We start from the raw sequence: 20538 nt of genomic DNA, 5'->3' as shown, positions 1-20538 counted from the left end.
TGGCATGTATCTCTATGTAGCTAAACAATGCAAAAAATCCATTAACGTTTACACTGTAATTTTAGTCTGTGCTCCTAGATAGCTAGCGCGCTATAATGGATCCGTTGGCAACGGTGAATGAAATTTCTAACAAAGATGGAAATTTCAAATGACAGGCTTGAAGTATGCCTAAACACACTGCAACTGTCAATATGTGACAGCGGTGAGGAAAAGACTGATAGGCCAGATGGTTCACACGCTAGTGATGACTTTGGAAGTGAGGTAAACATTCTAGTAAAACAACAAAATTTTCACAACTCAAGTAAGATTTGGAGTAGGTTTCAAGCAAAACAAGAAAAGAAAACAAAACAAAACTTTCATCGGTAGTACAAACTGTACATTTAACATCTACTCAATCAAATTGGCACAACTAAATATTAATACTGGTAAATCTTTCAACAGATCAACGTTGACAAGGACAAGGCCAAGAGTGTGCGGTTTAGTGTTCCTAGTTAAACTACTACGGTTTCGATATTCAACATGTCCTCTTATACAGACAGAAGAAAAAGAAGAAAAAGCAACAGCTGTATATACATACCTACTGTTGAATTTTGAGCACATCACTATACATCCTACTTTAATTTGTAACAGACATGTGAATTCAGAAAACAAGACAAAGCCATAAATGTACAGCATTTCAAATATGTGTCTTTATTATGACTAGAAATGTTAATCTTCCTCTTTCAATGTATAGACAGAAGACTTCAAACATCTAGACAAGGCGACACATGAAGTTGTATGCTTATGTGATGATCGGTTGAACATTAGTATTTCTAGAATGTTTTTCAGCACAAATGCAGCTCCAATGAAAGGCTGAGCAACATTGAGAAATTGACTGTCCAGCTAAAACAGGCTACTGAAGAAAAAGACATTCAACTGGATCTAATCCACAGAGACTTGAAAAAATGTCTTCGTACACTGGAAGACTTGTCCAGGGTAGTAAACAATAGAAAATAATGATGCTAACAAAAACTGTTATAGCATTTGCAACAGGAGATGCGAGTAAAGAGGCGATATGAAGAAGACTCTGATGACTCAATTGATGAGTGACATATTGTATCTCTTCCACTATTGACTATATATGGTAACAATGCTCGGCTAAGAAAGATCTACAACAACATTTGCCTACAATAAAAGTACATTTACTTGTTTACACCTCAATCATTTAGAGAAAGCATTCTAGAACACAGCTGTGGCACATGTGTAAAAAGCTGGCTTGAATAGATGACTGTCAATCATCTACCACAAACCACTTTTGTAAAACACCACTACTATAAGTATCATTACCATTACTCTTCATCCATCAGGCTGTGACAATGAACAAGTATACTGTGCAGACAATTACACACCATAATTCAGTTTGTCTCAAAACTTCATTGAAACAGATCTGAAATGCACTTCAAAGAATCTGACAGGTATTAGCTACAATGATGACAGTAGTATAGACAAGAGACCATCCTGACAACAGTCTGACCATTCAAGTGGTGAGACTAATATTTTCATATCAATGTAGCTAATGTAGTTGTCAGATTCATTGACTTGCATTTCAGATGAAGCACAGCATTTTCTAGAAGTGGGACAAAATATCCATAAGATTGTGTTGACATGTATATATATATATATATATATATATATATATATATATATATATATATATATATATATAAGTCATGTAGCCCGTCTTTGCCCGGGCCAATTAATTAACTTAATTAACACAATTCAAGCATCTAGACTCTTGGGGCTTAACAAATTCGGTTATCTAAGCGGAGACACCCATGGACGACGATAAAGTGGATATCCGTCATCGGAGCACTGAGTTTCACGGCAGAAATTCTTTGGAAAATGCTTCAAGCAGTAGTTGTCAACCATGCAAGGCGAATTTTTGTTGAGCAGTCCGCATGGTCCGTGGATCATGTTGGCCATGACATCACCGACAAAGTAAATTTGAACAAATTTAGCAGTAGAATTTTCTGGAGGAGCAAGACTTCAGATAGAATGATAGAGTTGTCCCTGAACTTTGAAACAGGGATTCCAACTGGTGTGAGCTTTAATTTCATCGCATCCAAAGAACGTCAACTGAAAAGCCGAGTTATATGCTCGCGTGTTTGAGAGGAAATGCTGCGCTTCAACCGATTGTTCCAAAAGGAGATCGACCAATGAGGTAGGCGGTTTGGGTATGGCGGGTAACAAAACTTTTCCGCCACTGCAGCAGATGCCTGGTGGTTCCTTCTTCCATGTCAGTGCTTCACAATGTTTGCACTTGATGTTCATTTTGCCAATGTTGTTAGGAGTAGGTTTCAGTATAAGATATCTAATAGAAACGTTTAGTAAATGACGGCGACATGCAAGATAGAGGAGAACCTGTATGCCAAAGGACCGTTTGTGGTATTGCTCTAGCTATGATTTTCCGTAAGCATTGATGACGGTATGCATCGCCTACATAGACACAGTTCCAAAAAGGAGACAACTTGGTTAGAAAGTATAAGAATATTTTAGAAGTATGTGATTATTGACGCGCGTGCTAAGCACGTGGTGAGAAAGACAGCGGTGTTCATCGTTAACTCTTTCATTGACTGGAAGAGAAGTTTTAGTAGTAGCTTTCGCGATCCGTCGAGGGGCACTGCACTGGCGCTGTCAGTCAAGCCGGCGAGTAGCTTCGTTATCTTTTTCCTGTCGCAGTGATAACTTTCGTCGCTTTACCTTTGACGAAATAGCAGACAGAGAGCGCTTTTTGGGAGGCATTTTGACAGTGTACAGGCGGATTTGCTGTAATGACAACTTTTTGTCGTGTTTTAGCCAAACAGCAGAGCGTTTGTGACGTCACAATAGGTGACGCAATAATGAGTAGGCATAGGATGACATCAAGAAGTACAGATGAACGCCAGCAATGCCTAGCTATTGGACACAGACTACCGAAAACATCACCAGTTGCTATTCCAAACTGAGGAAAGGCCGCATGCTAAAATGAAAAGCGAGGAAGTGCAGCGGTTTGCGAGAGCATAGGGAACAAACTTTTTGTGATGTCACAATTTTCAAAAAATGCCAATACAAAGCAAAGTACAGGATACTGGCCACCGCAAAGAGCACCAGTTGCTTTACGAAAGTAGAGAAGGTTATGTGGTAAAGGAGGAACGGAAAGGAATAGCAGGTTGTGAGCAATTACAAAGCAAAAATTCAAAATGGCTGCGCCCATGGGCCTACTTTCCTTTAGATACAGATTATACATATATATTATAGCAAACAAACAGTCTCAGTCATGAAAATAACTCTCTTTTGTCAGCTTTCGCAGGAAATAGAATTCAGCTAACTCTGCGATACAGTCGGAAACTCAACAGATGGGTATTCACATACTACCCCTACTTACAATGACGTCATGTACCGACTATTTACACGTTTCGTAACAACAGCAAATAGAAATGGTAGGTGTACAGCCTGCAACCATGAACAACAAACAATGCATATACTAGACATACAAGTGGAAGGCTGTCTTGTTCATACCTGGATAAGCACATACGCAGCAGTCCCCGCTGCTTCAACAGCCACAAAATTAGTGTAGACATTAGAGTCTCCTGTTTCATGGTTGTAGATCAAGCTCACATCAACATTCATCACACCACCAGCAGCTCCAATGACCAAGCCAGTAATAAACAAAGCCTACATGCTTAAAGTAAAGGAAATTTGATAGCTGATAGATAATATTACATATTACACCACTAAAGAAATGCTGTTCGTATTGCAATAAATAGCTCTAGCTAAACAAACTTCAGAATTCCTCCAATATCCCTATTAGAAGTGGGTATCAATCTCTTAGTGCTTGCAAGCATGCATGCATGCATGCATGCATGCATGCAGGCAGGCAGGCAGGCAGGCAGGCAGGCAGGCAGGCAGGCAGGCAGGCAGGCAGGCAGGTTATTTTATTAGGATACGGCATCTCTACACACTAGAATACATGATTTTTCAATAACTAAAGAAAGTGCTTCATAAACAAGTTACAAGTTCACCTATTTCAATGTGTGAAGCACTGAATGTATCTATCTCTGCTAACTACATTATCCTCCACTAGTCTGTTTGTTGACAACTTAGACACTTTTCTCAAGACAACTTTACTATTGCATTCAGAGAGTCACAGAAAAACGTCGCCGCCAATATGACATAAACTCTGCATCTACTCATCTTCCTTCAATGAGCCCTGCCTTTCTTCCCAGTTTATGAAATAAGTCTTCTGCTGGTGATCCTATGTGCTGAAATGCTCAAAAACTAGCGGAACAATTTCAGGGCCAGATCCATCTGGCAAGATCTTCTTTGAATATTTGTAACATTTTTCTGATTTCCGTTTTGTCGCTGCATGTCTGCATGCCTTTGCAGCTCCGTTCACTATGTCTTTCCTCCAAGGGTGAGCCAAAGAAACATCACATTCATAGGTGACACCAGAATCAATGTCGTAGAATGTAATGTCTGGTCTTCCATCAGTTTGTATGTATCTGTTTCTTGGTTCTGTTTGATGAGGAATACCCAGCTCCGTTAGGCAAGCAGACCACTCAGCAACAATAATATCGTGAGACCAGACAGGACTGCCTCCATATTTACAAGTAATCAAATAAAAACCTTCTTGATATAACTTCTGTCCACAGTCACAATGCTCAAGCAATCGACTAAAAGGCAAGCTGATCCCCAATCTCATACAAGACGCTAAACAAAATTCGTTAAGTTTAAGTGCATTCTTGTATGTTGAGGGAATAGTTAACATCAAGCCATATATGCTCCTGCACCTTTAAATTCCCCTCTAGTGACCTAAGCCTGGCAGCAACCCGATTTGACTTTATGTTTTTAATAAAATCTTCTGACTGTTTCTGTGATATATCCAAAGTTAAGCGATGTTGAAGTTTTCTAGGATAATCAATCATTTTCACCAGAGAATGAAATGGTGGCTTCACTTCTCCGAGTTTGACTTCGGGGGTAGTAGGGCCACCAATTCATGTAAAATCAACCCTGTTTTACTAGTTGATATATATTCATTAAGCTGGTTAGCAAGACAGGGAAAGCTCTTTGGCAGTTCATGTAGAGACCGTGCCCAAGCAGCTAAATACGCTGCATGACAAAAACACTTTCAGTTGAAGTTAAACCAAATCCACCGAGTTTCACGCAGGCAGGCAGGCAGGCAGGCAGGCAGGCAGACAGGCAGGCAGGCAGGCAGGCAGGCAGGCAGGCAGGCAGGCAGGAAGGCAGGCAGGAAGGCAGGCAGAAAGGCAGGCAGGCAGGCGCTAGCAAAGTTGGGTTGAGTAGTTATAAATTGGCAGACGGAAGAAAAGAGATAAAAGTGTACAGAAAGACGAACGAAGAGTGAGTGATTATGAGGGAGGGAGTCAGAGAGAGATGGACGGACGTTGGAAGAAACAGACAGACAAATAAATTATTAATGTAGGTAACCAACAGTTCACAATTGCAAGCTAAACATATAGAAACGATACAACCACTCCAACACAGTCTGCAGTCCGAACACTGTAGAAAAACAGCGCCAGCATGGACACCGGGCAAGCACAAGCAAACAGCCACCAACACAAATAGCTTCCCGTCATTTCCTCACGAACTGCTGCTGTGTCGGCATTCCTACAACAGTACAGCATTATTCATTATCTACAGCACAGTTTGTCACAATGTCGTCCTTGTCTTTTACCAGTTACTTCTCAAACCGAAGCCGACAACGAAAACAATCCAGCTTGCAGAGCTTAGAATCAAGAATAAAGCCGACCACTATATATAGTTATCTGATATCAGATATTAAAGCTACCGTATACATGTATATGTTGTACCTTCCAAGCGACCATTTTGTGCAACAACAAAACGAGCGAAGCGCGCAAACCAGTGTCCTACGTCCTCGACCGTCATTCTCTCCGTACGCGTATTGTTGCAATTTATGCCAAGCAAAATCTCGGTTTTTAGATAACCGCGGTTTTCTACTCACTATGGGCAGGACGGTGGCTGTAAAACGCAGACTGCAGACTGCAGACTGCAGACTGTCGGAATTCCGAGGGCAACTTAGTAATAATGACTATTGACTGCACCAGCGCGTGCACGTCACTGTCGTGATGCGTCTCTAGCACTAGCCTTTTAGTAGAGTGACATGTGGAAGTTCCGTGCAGCCGCCATCTACATACCAGGTAGTACATACTAGAAGCTTACAATTAGCTGTAGGAGACAAGTGAACTATTAGTGGGTCCACGTGCACTGACATGCATAAAGTGGACCGTTTATTAGATCGTACACAGAGTTGCCGACTCACACGCAACTTGCGTGAGTCTCACGCAAGTTCAGGTCACACGCTCACACGCAAGGAACACAGATCTCACGCAACTTTTAGATTGCTGAAACTAGACCCAGGCAGACTATAGACATGTACCTATAGTGATTGATTGATTGATTGATTGATTGATTGATTGAGACATTATTTTACGACGGGAATCCCTCGACAGTGGCCGATCTTCCGGGAAGCGTGCTTACAAGAAACTATTTATACTATTAATTACACTAAATCTAATCAAGCATACAGATATAGTTCCCTAGACGATATCTAAATACTACTCTATTTGAAATCATTCTCAATGAGGAAGGGAGCGAGTTCCAGAGACACTGGGCCCGATAGAAGAAGGTACGGCGCAGGGCTTCAGTGTGCGGCCGTGAGAGGATGACTCCTGACGCTGAGAGACGCGTGCCATACGTGCTGCTGATGTCCGCCTTCTCGAATCGAAAACAAATTTCGCTGGGAGCCAGCGAATAGAAACCGCGATGAGCTAGAGATCCTAAGTAGAAAGAATGACGTGTCTTGCAGGTGCTCAGGCCATACTTTGCAAGGATAGGTGAAATATCACCAGTGGACTCCCTACCACGAGGACCATCGAGGACTCGTAGACATCTCTTTTCAATTCTCTGAAGCTTAGCCGAAATACCAGCAGAACCATCATTCCAAATAGAAGAACAATAGTCAAGATCCGGTTGAATAATCGATCGCACAAACGCCACACGAGCAGGAATATTGAGTAATTTGAATGACCTGCATGTATAAAACGCCTAATTTTCGTGCAACTTTCTTCACAGCGGAACTCGAATGGGGACGCCAATTCAGATTGCGATCGAAAATAACACCCAGATATTTTGCAGAGTCTACTGGTTTGAGAGCAACGTCATCCGCAGTAATTGATAAAGAAGAACGATCAATTGTATCACGAATTTTCGAAATAGAACCAATTTCGATTTCTTTCCATTTAGCATCATCGACTTGTCTCTGAACCAGGCTGATAATAAGTTAACATCAATTTGAAGAACAGACAACACAACATTATAGGAATCACCAGATGCAGAAAGACAGGTGTCATCAGCATATAAAATGACTGAAGAACGTAAATCACCCAAAGGAAGGTCACTTGTGTAAAAATTGAATAATAGTGGCCCAAGTTTTAAACCTTGCTGAACTCCTCTCAAGCAGCGAGACCGAAATGACTTCACATCTCCAACTTGGACAAACTGCCAACGATCCAATAGATAATTTGACAGCCACTTATGAACATTACCTACCACCCCACATTTGGCGAACTTTCTAGGTAGACATTGATGGTTCACAGTGTCAAAAGCCTTACGCAAGTCAAGAAAGACTACACCAGAGCAACGGCGATCATCCTTTGCTTCTAGGAGGTTATCTGCTAGGATTCCCACAGCATCTTGGGTAGATCTGTATTTCCTGAAACCATACTGTGACTCCGGAATAAGCGAGTTAGATTCCAAAATGAATTCAGTCGACAGAAAACAGAGTGCTCCAATAACTTGGAAACGGATGATAGTAACGATACTGGGCGATAATTAACGGTCACTTCTGTCACCAGACTTGAAAACCGGAGTGACCCTTGAACAATTCCAATCATTAGGGACCTTCCCAGTGGAAAGAAAGACATTAAATAAATCAGCAAGGGAGGCTGCAATTGCAGAGGCGCCCGCTTTGAGAAAACGCTCTTCAATTCCATCTGCACCACAAGCCTTCTTAACGTCCAGATTCTGGAGAAGACGTAAAACATCTTGTTCGCTAACGCTGAAAAAAGGAGAAAGTAGATCTTCACCTGCATCGTCCCTGTCGTCTGGAGACATAGTTTGCTGCAAAGACGTTTCATCAACTGTCCCAACAACAGAACCAAATTGCCGCCCTAAAGACACAAGGGATGGACTTGGAGGAGAGCGCTCTCTGCCCCAAGGTCATTTACCACATTCCAGAAGCGATGAGGCTGGCTAGGGAGCGATGTAAGCGTCATGCGGAAATATTCAGCTTTTGCCTTCCGTAAAGAGTACTCGACCCTATTTCGACATTGCTTGTATTCTCTTTCAAAGAGTAGTCGTTTCTCAAGTGAGCGTTTGCTTGAAATAGACGCTCGACGACAAAAGTCTCCTTTATGGCTAAGCTTGCTAGTAGAGTCGTTCATCCAAGGCAATGGAGTAAACTTTCTTCGACGATGACTTTAAAGGAGAACTCCCACGATTTTCAAGTTGGGGTCAGATACAAGATTTTTTATCTTGACTGCACTCGAGTTTCCTCCATGGCTTCTTTAACGTAGAAAAAGCACCGCAAAAAGAGAGAGTGTTAGCGTAGGCGTGGTTGATGACGCAGTTGGTGCATGACCTCCACGTGTCCTGCACAAGGCGTGCTATCTACCTGACTTATTCGACGTGAAATGGTCCACTGCATTGCTTTTGGCTGTAGCCACAACAGCAGCGACCTCGCCAGAGGTGTCAGCTTCTTCGGGCTTCCTCTCAAGAAGCCAGATTTGCTAGAATCATGGCTACCAAAGTTACGTCTGGTGGATCCGCCTAGCTCAAAAAACAGCCGCGTTTGTTCGGATCACTTTGAGTCCTACAACGCATGCTGGAATGACACGTCTGATACCCTTGTCCAGCCTCACGTGCACCCAGCAAGTAAATTACCTGTACACAGTTAGTCGCAGCAGCCTGCGTGAAAATTTTACATAGGCAAGCCTGTCCAAGTTCGTCTAGGTGCTACTCCCCTGGAAGTTAGTGGCTCTCTGATGGGATCCCGTCGCCAATCGGTCATTGACATTGAGACACACAGCAAGGAAGTTCTCATGCTGCGTAATAATTACAGATCAGATCTTGAAGCTTCCACCCTATACCCTAGTACGTCCACTTCCTGGCAGCACAAGCTCTCGGCTACGTTAGGCATTACAGAACACCCGTTGCACCTGCACCAAGCAGTGTTCCCAACTCGATTTTCGCTCTCATCAGACAGATCTTCATCGGTGATCTGTCTGCCGTCATGGCCGTCAATGTATTCGACTGCGTTGATGTCACGCTGAGTAGGTCCGTACTCTGGCTCGAAACTGTAAGGTCGAACACCGGACAGAAAAGAACAACGCGTATGCGTTCGAATCCGTCCGCAACTGCATCTAACCCGATGGCATGCGCGTGTGGTTTTGCACCAATGGCGTCATGTACCTCGCTTACCCGACACGCCCCTTTCTTTCTCCTGCCGTGAAGATGTCGCGCACAAAACCTATGTCACTTCGGATTGTCGGTTTATGGAAGGGACTTGTATCTGACCCCAACTTGAAAATCGTGGGAGTTCTCCTCTAATTGGAAAGTGAACCTGTACAGTAGGAACACCGTAGATGAGGCAAAAATCTGTAGTGTCTAGTAGTAACTAATATAAAATCTAACGAGACTGCCGTAAAGTGATCGATGATTACGAATAACCAACAGCTGAACTCCCAAATGCCTGCGCTTGCGATAATTTAGTCCGAAAATCAAGGATGCATAAAATAGTTCCGTATGTTACCGCTTGCGATAATATGCAAATGTCAGAAATATTACGCTACGCGCTCTCGAGGAAGCGACCAACAGTAAACACCCAGCAGAAGAATGAAGATGCCTTTCATCTAGATACCCCAGGCAAGTCTAGTTCTGAAGATGTCAAAGATATTCAGCCAATTCTACTACTAGTCCGCCAGGGCTGGATCGAGAGGGAGTTCAGGGGGTTGAAACCCTCTTTTCCAATAGGCGTGGTTTTATAATTTTATATAATTTTATTAGAAAAGAGAAAATTAGTAATGCTATAAATAACTGCTAACGGTGAACCCCTCTTTCAAAAATTCCTGGATCCGGCGCTGTCCGCGCATCCAGTCTGCGCATCCAGTCTGCGCATCCAGTCTGCGCATTCAGTCTGCGCATCCAGTCCCTCCCTTTTTTACTTTCGGATCCGGAAGTCCAAATACATTGTACCATGTACATATCCAGATTCAACGGGAGAGCTCTACAGTTTACTGTTTGTAATAATTTAGGTATTCGGTTGTTTGTGGCCACGCCCATATGCATATATAAGACTTTACTAAAAGTACTGATAGATCTCACGCATTTTCAGTATTCCTGGTTGACAACTCTGCGTACATAGCTCTTCAAGAACGTTACGTTCGCGCGATTGATATCAAACGTAAAACTTATTGCGCAAGACTGTACAATTTTTAGCAAGAGCGCGTGACGTGTTTCTCGCAAGCTCCATGATATAGTCGAATGATAAAGTTCTGTAATTACGCTTCTGCTGCTAAAAGTTTGAACTTTACATGATATCTATCTAACTAGCTAATGGCTGCGCTTCGCGATCGACAGCGTGCATTTTTCATTAATTAAGCATGCAATTCTCATTGTAGCAGTCTGATATCATATTTGCTGGTGCACTAGAAAGCAGTTTGAACGTTCAGGAAAATATTCTTTGCTGTAGTATTTTATATAGTTAGTAGCTAACACAACCGACTATCTACGACCACCGCAAAACTCATATGACTCGATTCCCCTCTCTAAGTCTCGTATCCCTTTAATCCATATACTCGTATATAACATATCCTCCCCTTTCTACGTCCCCTCTAAGTATTGTATTGTACATAATAGTCCTTCAGATGTTGTGGTCTTTGTCTGTTCCTCGTTAATCTTTTAGTTTCTACCTCTGGTTGTTCTCTTCTATCTTCTTCGTCCCTTCCTCCCTAGCCCAAGGGCGTATGGGATCTGCCGCTCTTACATCTGTGTTTTGATCAATTTCCCATTTTGTCCCCACTAACGCATCGACATGCCAACGCAATCCATCTTGTAATCGATATGAAAACTCTGCGAGTTTCCTCTGGACTTGTATTGGTTCTGACAACTTTAATTTGAGCTTGTGGCCTGTATGAGGTCTTATTACCCTAACCCGGTCTCCTGATTGGAAAGACCTACATACCGCGGACCTATCGTTATCTGTATACACTTTTTGCTTTGCTTGTTTTAGGTGAATCCTGTTCCATATCCTCTGATAAGAAGTACTTTGTAATTTCTCTCCAGCAGTATTTGGATTCAGCATTGATAACGGTTCCCGCATTTTCCTTCCTATCATCAACTCTGCTGGTGACTTCCCAGTTAAGGCATGGTTTGTTGCTCGATAATTGAAAAGAATTGATTGAAGAGCCTCCGTGACTGATGTTCCTTCAGCTAAATGTGTTACCAATCCATGCTTCGACACTTGGTCGAACTGTTCAACTCCTCGTTCCCTTGTGGGTGGTAAAATGAGGTCCGTGTGTGCTAGATGTTGTGTTGTTTCAAAAACTCTTGAAACCGGTAGGATGTAAATTGCGGTCCATTGTCAGTAATGATTTGTCTATGTAAACCTCATCTCACAAAAACTGTCCAAAGAAAAGTAATAACTGTCTCTGTGGTAACATCTTTACTTGTCTGAATTTCTGGCCATTTCGAATGCATATCATGAACCACCGTGATAAATCGATGACTATACGGTGCTGCCTGTATGTCCCCGAAAATGTCAATTTGCAACTTATCCCACGGTTGTTCCGGCCACTCTACCGGCTGTAAGGGAGCAGCTCGAGGTTTGACCGATTTCCCACTCATCGCACATATATCACAATTCCTCACAAATTCTTCAATTTGTTTGTCCAGACCTGGCCACCAAACTGAATCCCGACCCCTTTGTTTCATGCGTATCATTCCAATGTGTCTTTCGTGCACCATCTGTAGAATTCTATGTTGTAACTTAATTGTTTGGGATAACCGGTCTCTGTCCTCTGGCCAGACACTTACCCGTTGTACCCCAAACCGACAATTCATATTGTATATTGAAATATGGCTGCAATACTGGATCCGGTGATTTCCCAGGCCATCCTTCCTGCACATATTTTACCACATCTTGCAACACTTCGTCTTCCTCGGATTCTCTCTAATTCCTCTTGTGAAACTGTTTTGTCACTCACTGTAACTAACATCTGAATCATTTCACTGTCCTCGAACTGATCGACTGCCGGCTTCTTGGATGTAGAATGATCTTCTGGTAGCTTGACTCGAGATAAGGCATTCACCACCCGATTGTATCTTCCTGGTCGATATTCAACAGTAAAGTCATGTCTATACAGCCTATCTGCCCACCTATATAGCCGCAACGGTCGATGACTAGAGCCATTCGCTGACAAAGCGTAGTTAGTGCTTGATGATCTGTACGCAATATAAATTTTCGACCATATGAGTAGATGTGCCACCGTTCACGTGCCCACAAAAACGCTAAGGCTTCGTGTTCTCCCACAGCATATTTCTTCTCTGCTTCACTCGACACCCGAGAGGCGAATGCCACAGGTCGTTCCATACCGTCTTGAATTTGCGACAATACCGCTCCTAAGGCGTTACCCCGTGCATCACGCGTCACCTAGATAGGCGTATCGACGTCAAAATGTGCTAATGTCGGTGCAGATGTAACCGACTCTTTTAGCTTCTCAAATGCTGCTTGGCATTCTTTAGACCAATTCCACTCTGCACCTTGCTCGAGTAACCTTCTCGATGGAGTGGTCACCTCCGCATAGCTTGGAATAAAACGTAAATAGTAGTTTGTTGCCCCAAGAAATGATGCTAGTTCTGTCACATTAATAGGCTGTGTAACTCGTTGTACTGCCTCTACATTTGACTCCAGCGGTGTTATGCTTTGAGCCAGTACACTATATCCCAAAAATTCGGCTTCCTTTGCTGCTATGACACACTTCTCTTCATTCGATGTTAAGTTACGCTCTGATAAGCGTTGCAAGACCTTGTCCAGATAACAATCACGAGCTTTGATTGTACACCCATGGCCACGAACCAAAATATCGTCCATAAACACGGCAACATCGTTTAACCCCGATAATGTTGATTTCATCATTTGTTGAAAAGCGCTGGGTGCCGATGACAACCCGAATGGCATCCGGCATAAACGATACATTCCTTCATGTGTAACAGAGGTCGTAAGGTCCCGACTACCCTCCGTGAGAGGCACAGTATACGTACTCGTAAGTAGCCCTGTCTCGAGTCTAACTTACTAAAGATTGTTGATCCGTGAAATTCAGCAGCTAGTTCCTCTACTGTCGGCAAAGGATACTTCCCAGGTACGATAGCTTTATTCGACTGTCTAAGGTCGATACACAAACGAAGCAATCCAGACTTTTTCCGTACTGGTACCACATTAGAAACCCATACTGATGCCTCTGTCTTCTCGATTATTCCTTCTTCTTGTAGTCTCTTATTCTCAGTCGTTACCTCATCTCGTAATGATAACGATAGACGTCGAAGATGCCGTGCTACTGGTATTATTTCTGCACGAACTAAAGAACGATGGGCATAACCCCTGACTTTTCCCAGACCTGTGAACTATTTACTCCATTTTTGGGAAACTTGCTGTATCTGCACGCACGAGCTCGAATCCCATCCTCGTCGCCATTATGTTGTATCGTAACACAACCACTTATTAGCTAAAACAACCGACTATCTACAACCACCGCAAAACTCATATTACTCAACTCTCCTCTCTAAGTCCTCTAATCCATATACCCGTATATGCCAGTAGATATAAAAAAGAGGGGTTGGCTACGTGAGACTACAGTACATGTATTACTTAAGTGTCATGCAACAATTTCGTCATATATCATGATACTGGCCATGGTATATATATACAGATTTGGACAAAATTATAGGGACACTCCGCTGTGGATATGTAGTAACACAATAATTAGGTCACAATTTACCAACTATCAATATTGTTAAGAACTTAATAGTTACCGCGTTGATTGTTAGGTTTCTTGAGAATACTGTAGACCCTAAATTGTTTTCTTTACGTCTCGCATTGCGGAAAACGAGACCTAAAAGTGTATGACGTCATGACTGCGTAAGCGTCGTAAGTTAGACTCTCTCTCTCTCTCTGATTTTGTTTAGTGGCTTTTAAAAAAGCCTGTTTTAATAACGCGAAGGAAAATTGAAGCCTTTCACCAGTTCCTCAGTACCGGTGTTCCCGCCTCTCGCCCTCCTGATTGCGTCCAGACGTCGCGGAACACTTTCTGCCAAGTTCCGGACACGCGCGACTGGAATCTGCTGCCACGCCTCTCGTAGAGCATTCCAGAGCTCGGCTGCAGTTCTCGGTTTGTGACGGTTGGCAGCAGTTTTGAGTTCATGCCACAACTTCTCGATTGGATTCGCATCAGGCGATTTTGGCGGCCAGTCCGACAGTGTGACGTCCTGCTGGCGTAGCCATTGTCTTGTTGACCGAGACTTGTGGATTGGACAAACGCCAATGCATCAAAAGCGAACCAAATGGTCGCGCGGTAGGCAATGACGTCGTTAGTGTCACGCCCTGTGAAAGGGTCGATTATCTCTTGCTTAGTTGATTCCCGAAACCGTTTACTGGGGCTTATTTGGTGTCGGCACCTGCGGGGACTATTTGGTTTCGCATTTATTCGACCTCGAATCGGCACTCTCCGACTCTTGCAGCTGTACGAGACGGACCGCGGCGAACGACGTGACGATGGCCATGATAATTTTCACGCGTCTCGCAGACGTCTCGATGAGCCGAAATCGAGTGCGATCTGCTTCTTCTTCGTTTGTATTTGGCTTCATATGAATACCGAAGTCATCACGACATTGTCGATCGCAATTTTGCGTGTCTGACGTTTCGTTTTGAGGCAATCTCGGCTCATCCTGGTAGCGGGGGCCGTGTGTCGAAAGTAGGCAGAGTAAGAATCTCTTGGGTTACAAGGTAAACAAACGTGATCTTGATAATTGATCACGCAGCACACGTGTACGGATGTGCATAAAAGTGCATAGAATGCTGCGGCTAGGAGCAAGAACTGGCTGCAGATTTATGCATCGATCCTGCATCGATCGATACCTATAGATACTATATAGTAGGTGCACAGCGACGTACGCGTACTGTCTACGATCGATTGCAACGAACACGATCTACGTCGTCTCTAATTGGTTGCGCACGACCGAAGATCAGTGATGACTTTCAGAACAGAAGAGAAAACTAGTGAATATATGGTAGTTCGAGAAACAAATGTATCTGACGTAAAACCACTTATTTTGCACTGTCTCTCAGATGGGTGTTGATGGTGTTCGTTTGTTTGTTTGTTTGTTTGTTTGACCACTCTTCTGACACCTCCTCCGAAAATAAAGAAACGAATCAGAATCTCTTCTGTCTCCTCAGAAGAGGCAGAAGAGAATAAAGAAACGCGCCCCACGAAGATACGGTCAGTGTGGTGTTTGCTCACTCTGGAAAGGGCGGAGTCAAGATCACGTTGGAAGTAGCTGGTAGTCAGATACCAATGAAGGTAAACACAGGAGCCACAGTGACGTCACGGTAATACCCATCGTATATGAGCAGTATCTGTCCATGTCCAGCTGTACATGCATGCAAGTACGGCGACATCGAAGACGTACAGCGGTGGAAGCCTCAAGGTGAAAGGAGAGGCAACAGTACCAGTGAGATACTGTGAGCAGCATGCTACTGCTAAAATTATAGTAGTAGATGTACGGGGTAAACCAGCCATTCTGGGGAGGAACCGGTTAAGTAAGATCCGGCTCGATTGGGGATCTCTGTTCATTGTCGAGGCACGCCAAATGTTTGACCTCAAGGAGAAGTTTCCAAGGTTATTTGGTCCTGGTGTGGGTATACTGTGCAAGGACACGAGGCAAGACTTGCACTGACAACGGAGGCTAGACAGAGATTTCACAGTCCTCGACCGGTGCCGTATGCTCTGCAAAAAAAGGTCAATCAGGAACTAGATCGCATGCAACGCGAGGGAGTGATACGACCAGTAGAAAAGAGTGACCGGGCAACTCCAGTGGTTGTAATTCGAAAGGGGGACGGTACAGTGAGACTGTGTGGTGACTACAAGGTCACCATAAACCCCTATTTAGATATGGGAGGTTATCCAATGCCAAACCCCCGGGATCTGTTGGCAACCTTGGCTGGAGGAAGACATTCTCGCGCATGGATCTGAAACAGGCGTACCAGCAGATGTGTGTTGCCCCTGATAGCCAACATTATTTGACGATTAATACCAACAAGGGTTTATTCACGTTTAATCGGATGCCTTTCGGAATATGTTCGGCGTCTGGAATTTGGCAGCAAACCATGGACGGCTTCTCGTCGGGAATGCCTGGTGTCGTCTGCTATTTGGACGACATGCATATTAGTAGTTGGCGAAAATAAAGAACAACACGAGCAGAGGTTGTTAACAGGCCGAGACGATTGGATGAGGCTGTTATGAGACTGAAACAGGAAAAAAGCGAATTCAATCAGCCTCGAGTGGAATACTTGGGTCATATTATCAGTGAGCAAGGCATCTAAGGTCCAGGCGATCAGAGATACACCGGAGCCGACAAATATGACAGAGCTTAATTTAAGGCTTTCCTAGGCATACTCGATTACTACGGACGGTTTTTGCCAAATTTGTCAGCGACCTTGCATCCCTTGTATTCGTTATTAGGCAAGAATCGACCGTGGAAGTGGGGATCTAAGGAAAGAGAAGCATTCCAAAAAGGGAAACAGAAGCGTCTGGAATCAAAATTCCTGACACATTACGACCTGCAAAGGCCAGTAAGTCTGAGTTGTGATGCATCACCATATGGGGTAGATGCCTGTCTGACACATATAATGCCAGATGGCGAGGACAGACCGATAGCCTTTGCATCCACAACACTATCAACAGCTGATCGAGGAAAAGTACTCACAACGGGAAAAAGATGCATTAGTATTAGTATACGGAGTGAAGCAATTTCACAAGTGTATACCTAGTGGGCAGAGAAATTACGTTGGTTACAGACCATCGACCCCTTCTGAAGATCTTGGGACCATATGAAGGCGTCCCAACTTTGGCAGCAGCCCGGTTACAACAATGGGCACTGCTTCTCAGTGCATACAACTACAAGCTGAAGTTCAAGTCAGGAGTAGACAACAAGGAAGCAGATTTGTTGTCTAGATTGCCAATACATATGCAAGTGATTGACCCAAATGAGGAGATTTACCACGTGGACTACTGGAATCAGTTGCCAGTGGCAACGACCGAAATAGCCAGAGAAACCCAGAGAGATCCAATACTGAGAAAGGCTTATGAATATACCTGAAGTAGATGGAGAACTTCAGGGGATCCGTGTTCAGAGCCTTACGCCAGACGACCCACAGAATTGTCAACGGATAATGGGTGCCTATACTATGGGGGAGTAGAGTAATTATACCCAAGGCATTACGTACGGTGTGTCTGTGATGGCAGAAGAAATTCATGATGAACATCTTGGAGTAGTCAGGATGAAGGCTTTAGCGAGGAGCTTCATCTGGTGGCCCAATCTTGACAGAGATGTGGAAGACTTAGCTAGGAGATGTGAGAGATGTCAGAGTCAAAAAGGAAGACCAGCACGAGTCTTACCATCTCACCCATGGATCTACCCAGCGATGCCGTGGGAGATGGTGCATGCTGACTTCGCGGAACTATCCGGAAGACAATATACTTGCTGATGATCGACGCTTTCTCAAAGTGGCCAGAAGTACACGAGTTGGGCACTCATGCCACCACAGAGCAGACCATGAATGCGATGAGACGGACCTTCAGTTATCACGAGCTTACCCAGGAGGTTGGTGACGGATAAGGGGCCCCAATTTAGGTCACATGATGTTCATGAAGGCCAATGGAATTCGACATCAGTTGACACCTCCCTGTCATCCATCATCCAATGGACAGGCTGAAAAGGCCAACCAGGAGATCAGTCATCAGGTATCATCATTCTTACTGAGGTATCGAATGACACCAAACAGGACAACAGGGAAGGCCCCAGCGGGGCTGATGTTGAAGAGAGAATTGAGAACTAGACCAACTCTTTTACTACCTGAAACAGCTAGGGAACAACATCCGAGATCTGCAGACTGATGAATATGAAGATGCTACCTTTTGAGCAAGAGACCTCAAACCAGGATCAGCCTAGGATAAAGCAGCAGTTGAAGAGAATACAACAGCTGAACCAGGTGAAGCCAGAAGACACCAATTGACGACAGCAACAGCCAAGTCATCCCCCCCCCCCCCCGGAGCAGAAAGAAGATTTCTAGCAAGATCCAACAGGAGACCTCCTGCTAGATATCAACAAGACTAAGGAGAGGACTGTGGGGTGTATTGTGTGTACTAATTAGTTACAGGCGGAGTTATGATGACATGTATAAGATAGCTATAGGGCAATTGCATTGTTAGAGTCTGTGTTCTGCGTTCTGTGTGTCTATAGCAATAAATGGTCAGTCTTCCATGGTGTACAATCAGTGAGTGCCTATAAGTAAGTTACAAATACAGCACAATATCAAAAAAGAGAGGGGTTTGGCTCCTGGAGACTAACTTGAGTAGTACAGTACCTAAAACTCTTACACACTGTGGTCTGTCATAATGTGAGTACTGTACAGTACTATATTAGTCTGACTGTCTCACATTTCTAGTTGTAAAATGTGACTCAGTTGTCCTTAATCAAATTTCTTGTTCAACTACAGTATTGTTTCTAAGTGGATCAGCAGATCATTGCCATGAACAGTGTTAGTCTACAAATAATATCAACTGTTCCAAGATTATCTACAACTTGATACACAAGTTCAATAGAGTTCATTGAATAGGAGGTGACGGAGGCGCCGTTCCAGGTCCTCCCTAGGAAAAGAAGAGCCAATGACAACAATACAAAATACCTTCACCAACACAACGCACGTCATGATCACCAATTGGTTTCCCAGTACGCCTCATGCTCGTTGGTCTGTGTAAAAGTACGACAACAACACTTCATTGAGTGCCACGTCACTCGCTACTCAAGATCTGATACCTACCTGAATAGGAAAAGAAGCAAGGCTATCACTAGCCACAAGAGAATGAACATCCACAACCCCCATCCTCCATCTCCAGTCTCCGACTGAAGACCAGGAACTAGATACAAACACAACCGGACGTGCGTATACTAAACCCCTAGATATACCATAGACCGAGCTTACTTGAATCTGTTCCAAAGCACTGATTGTCCGTACAAGTAGATTGAGCTTGGCGAAGCTATAAGTCAACAAACAATGGTGGTTTTAGACTGAATGTACCTATGTATTTCATGATCAATCCCGTTGTTCGTAGGGTTTGAATGTGCGAAGCTCACATTAGCTTACCAGCGATAGTAGTCGACGCATGGCTGCCTCATGAGCACATACGCACTCGCAAGGGTCATAACTTCCGTCATCCATTTGGTTGTAGGTGTACTGCAGAGTTGCTGTGAATATTTAGTCCTAAAATCCGGGACACGAACACTTTGACCTGCGCACTTTCAAAATTTCTCTCTGGTAAGTCCGAGATGGAGGATGCTGGTGAGTATACTGTAGTAGCTTTATAAATGAGGCACACGTTATTAGCGTGTAGCCCTGTGGAGAAATGCAATACAATGTGTACTTTGCGGAACAATTTAATTTAATATAATTAATTGTTGGGCCAATCAGTTTGTTTCTGCTGCACAACTTTCTGGAGCGCTCAGCCTCCCTTAACTATAGTAAGTTGGTAGGAACACTGATTTTTCATTTTAGAAAAGTTGCCCTTGGCTGATACTCCGTTGTTGTGTTTAGTGGGATGTAGCTATAGCTTGTGGTAACAGTGCATGCACGCTGCTTGCAACCTCTTTGGCCTGAGTTCCAAATACAAATTTGAATTATTAATATATACATTATATGCAGGATTCAAAACACAATCTTTCATACCTTCACTTGTATTTCAATATTAAAGTAACAAGTCTTAGAAATCAGTTTCAAAACTTATGACCATAGTAAAACAAAATATGATTCGCCAGCATACTACCTACTGTGGGCGTTGCAACGCTGAGTAGACTATAGTGCATGTACATGTACGTGACTAGAGTATATTGTACTGCATTGATTTAATGGTGTCATCTCAAACAGATGAATCATACACATGTACAGCAATAGATCCAACCAATAATAATATTTGAATTGTGAAAAAATCACGTCCTCCCTCATATTCAAGATTGCTTTCAGTTTGCACAACCTAGCTATAACTATATAATTTTGACTGATCACTTATGTTGTGTCTCAAGCAGTCAGGCAATTAAGCTGCAACTCTTGTCACCAAGCAGTCAGGCAGCAATTCTTGTCACATGGGACTTCCA

The 20538-nt window shown here is 43.5% G+C and overlaps 3 protein-coding genes across 4 annotated transcripts; 1 reads left to right on the top strand and 2 right to left on the bottom strand.

The window, feature by feature from the left end:
* Positions 1-128: 128 nt before the first annotated feature.
* Positions 129-1248, top strand: LOC134195342 (uncharacterized). Of its 2 annotated transcripts, none has more exons than XM_062664368.1 (8): positions 129-261; positions 318-362; positions 442-471; positions 536-565; positions 631-666; positions 734-772; positions 829-975; positions 1033-1248. In XM_062664368.1, the coding sequence occupies exons 1-8, from the start codon at positions 136-138 to the stop codon at positions 1087-1089; spliced, it is 510 nt and encodes a 169-aa protein (XP_062520352.1). In that variant the 5' UTR covers positions 129-135; the 3' UTR covers positions 1090-1248. The 2 variants fall into 2 exon arrangements, with proteins under 2 accessions (XP_062520352.1, XP_062520344.1); XM_062664360.1 differs by having other exon boundaries at positions 734-775.
* A 1981-nt stretch (positions 1249-3229) lies between these two features.
* LOC134190697 (uncharacterized) lies at positions 3230-5916 on the bottom strand. Its single transcript, XM_062659182.1, has 5 exons — positions 5850-5916; positions 5714-5790; positions 5508-5646; positions 3538-3693; positions 3230-3471 (listed from the first exon to the last, which is right to left on the bottom strand). The coding sequence occupies exons 1-5, from the start codon at positions 5862-5864 to the stop codon at positions 3400-3402; spliced, it is 459 nt and encodes a 152-aa protein (XP_062515166.1). The 5' UTR covers positions 5865-5916; the 3' UTR covers positions 3230-3399.
* A 12937-nt stretch (positions 5917-18853) lies between these two features.
* Positions 18854-19656, bottom strand: LOC134195294 (small integral membrane protein 14-like). The gene is made up of 5 exons (XM_062664306.1): positions 19535-19656; positions 19373-19427; positions 19211-19307; positions 19095-19140; positions 18854-19037 (listed from the first exon to the last, which is right to left on the bottom strand). Exons 1-5 carry the CDS (start codon positions 19607-19609, stop codon positions 18996-18998), a joined length of 315 nt encoding a protein of 104 aa, XP_062520290.1. The 5' UTR covers positions 19610-19656; the 3' UTR covers positions 18854-18995.
* Between the last annotated feature and the right edge of the window lie 882 nt (positions 19657-20538).

Source organism: Corticium candelabrum, chromosome 1, assembly GCF_963422355.1.
Source record: "Corticium candelabrum chromosome 1, ooCorCand1.1, whole genome shotgun sequence".
NCBI classification, from domain to species: Eukaryota; Metazoa; Porifera; class Homoscleromorpha; order Homosclerophorida; family Plakinidae; genus Corticium; species Corticium candelabrum.
Note: the sequence above shows the minus strand (reverse complement) of the source record. Positions and strands in the feature narration are given on the sequence as shown.

Excerpts from the sequence above, each read along its gene's own strand:
- LOC134195294 (XM_062664306.1), bottom strand. The coding sequence starts at position 19,609 with ATGGATGACGGAAGTTATGACCCTTGCGAGTGCGTATGTGCTCATGAG. Across the intron at positions 19,141-19,210 it reads TTGCTTCTTTTCCTATTCAG|ACCAACGAGCATGAGGCGTA; the intron begins GTAGGTATCAGA and ends ACTTTTACACAG. Across the intron at positions 19,038-19,094 it reads AACCAATTGGTGATCATGAC|GGAGGACCTGGAACGGCGCC; the intron begins GTGCGTTGTGTT and ends TTCTTTTCCTAG.
- LOC134195342 (XM_062664360.1), top strand. The coding sequence starts at position 136 with ATGGAAATTTCAAATGACAGGCTTGAAGTATGCCTAAACACACTGCAA. Across the intron at positions 472-535 it reads ACAAGGACAAGGCCAAGAGT|ACAGAAGAAAAAGAAGAAAA; the intron begins GTGCGGTTTAGT and ends CCTCTTATACAG. Across the intron at positions 566-630 it reads AAGAAGAAAAAGCAACAGCT|ACATGTGAATTCAGAAAACA; the intron begins GTATATACATAC and ends AATTTGTAACAG.
- LOC134190697 (XM_062659182.1), bottom strand. Across the intron at positions 3,694-5,507 it reads CAGACTGTGTTGGAGTGGTT|GCTTTGTTTATTACTGGCTT; the intron begins GTATCGTTTCTA and ends TTAAGCATGTAG. Across the intron at positions 3,472-3,537 it reads CTGCGTATGTGCTTATCCAG|GCTGTACACCTACCATTTCT; the intron begins GTATGAACAAGA and ends TCATGGTTGCAG.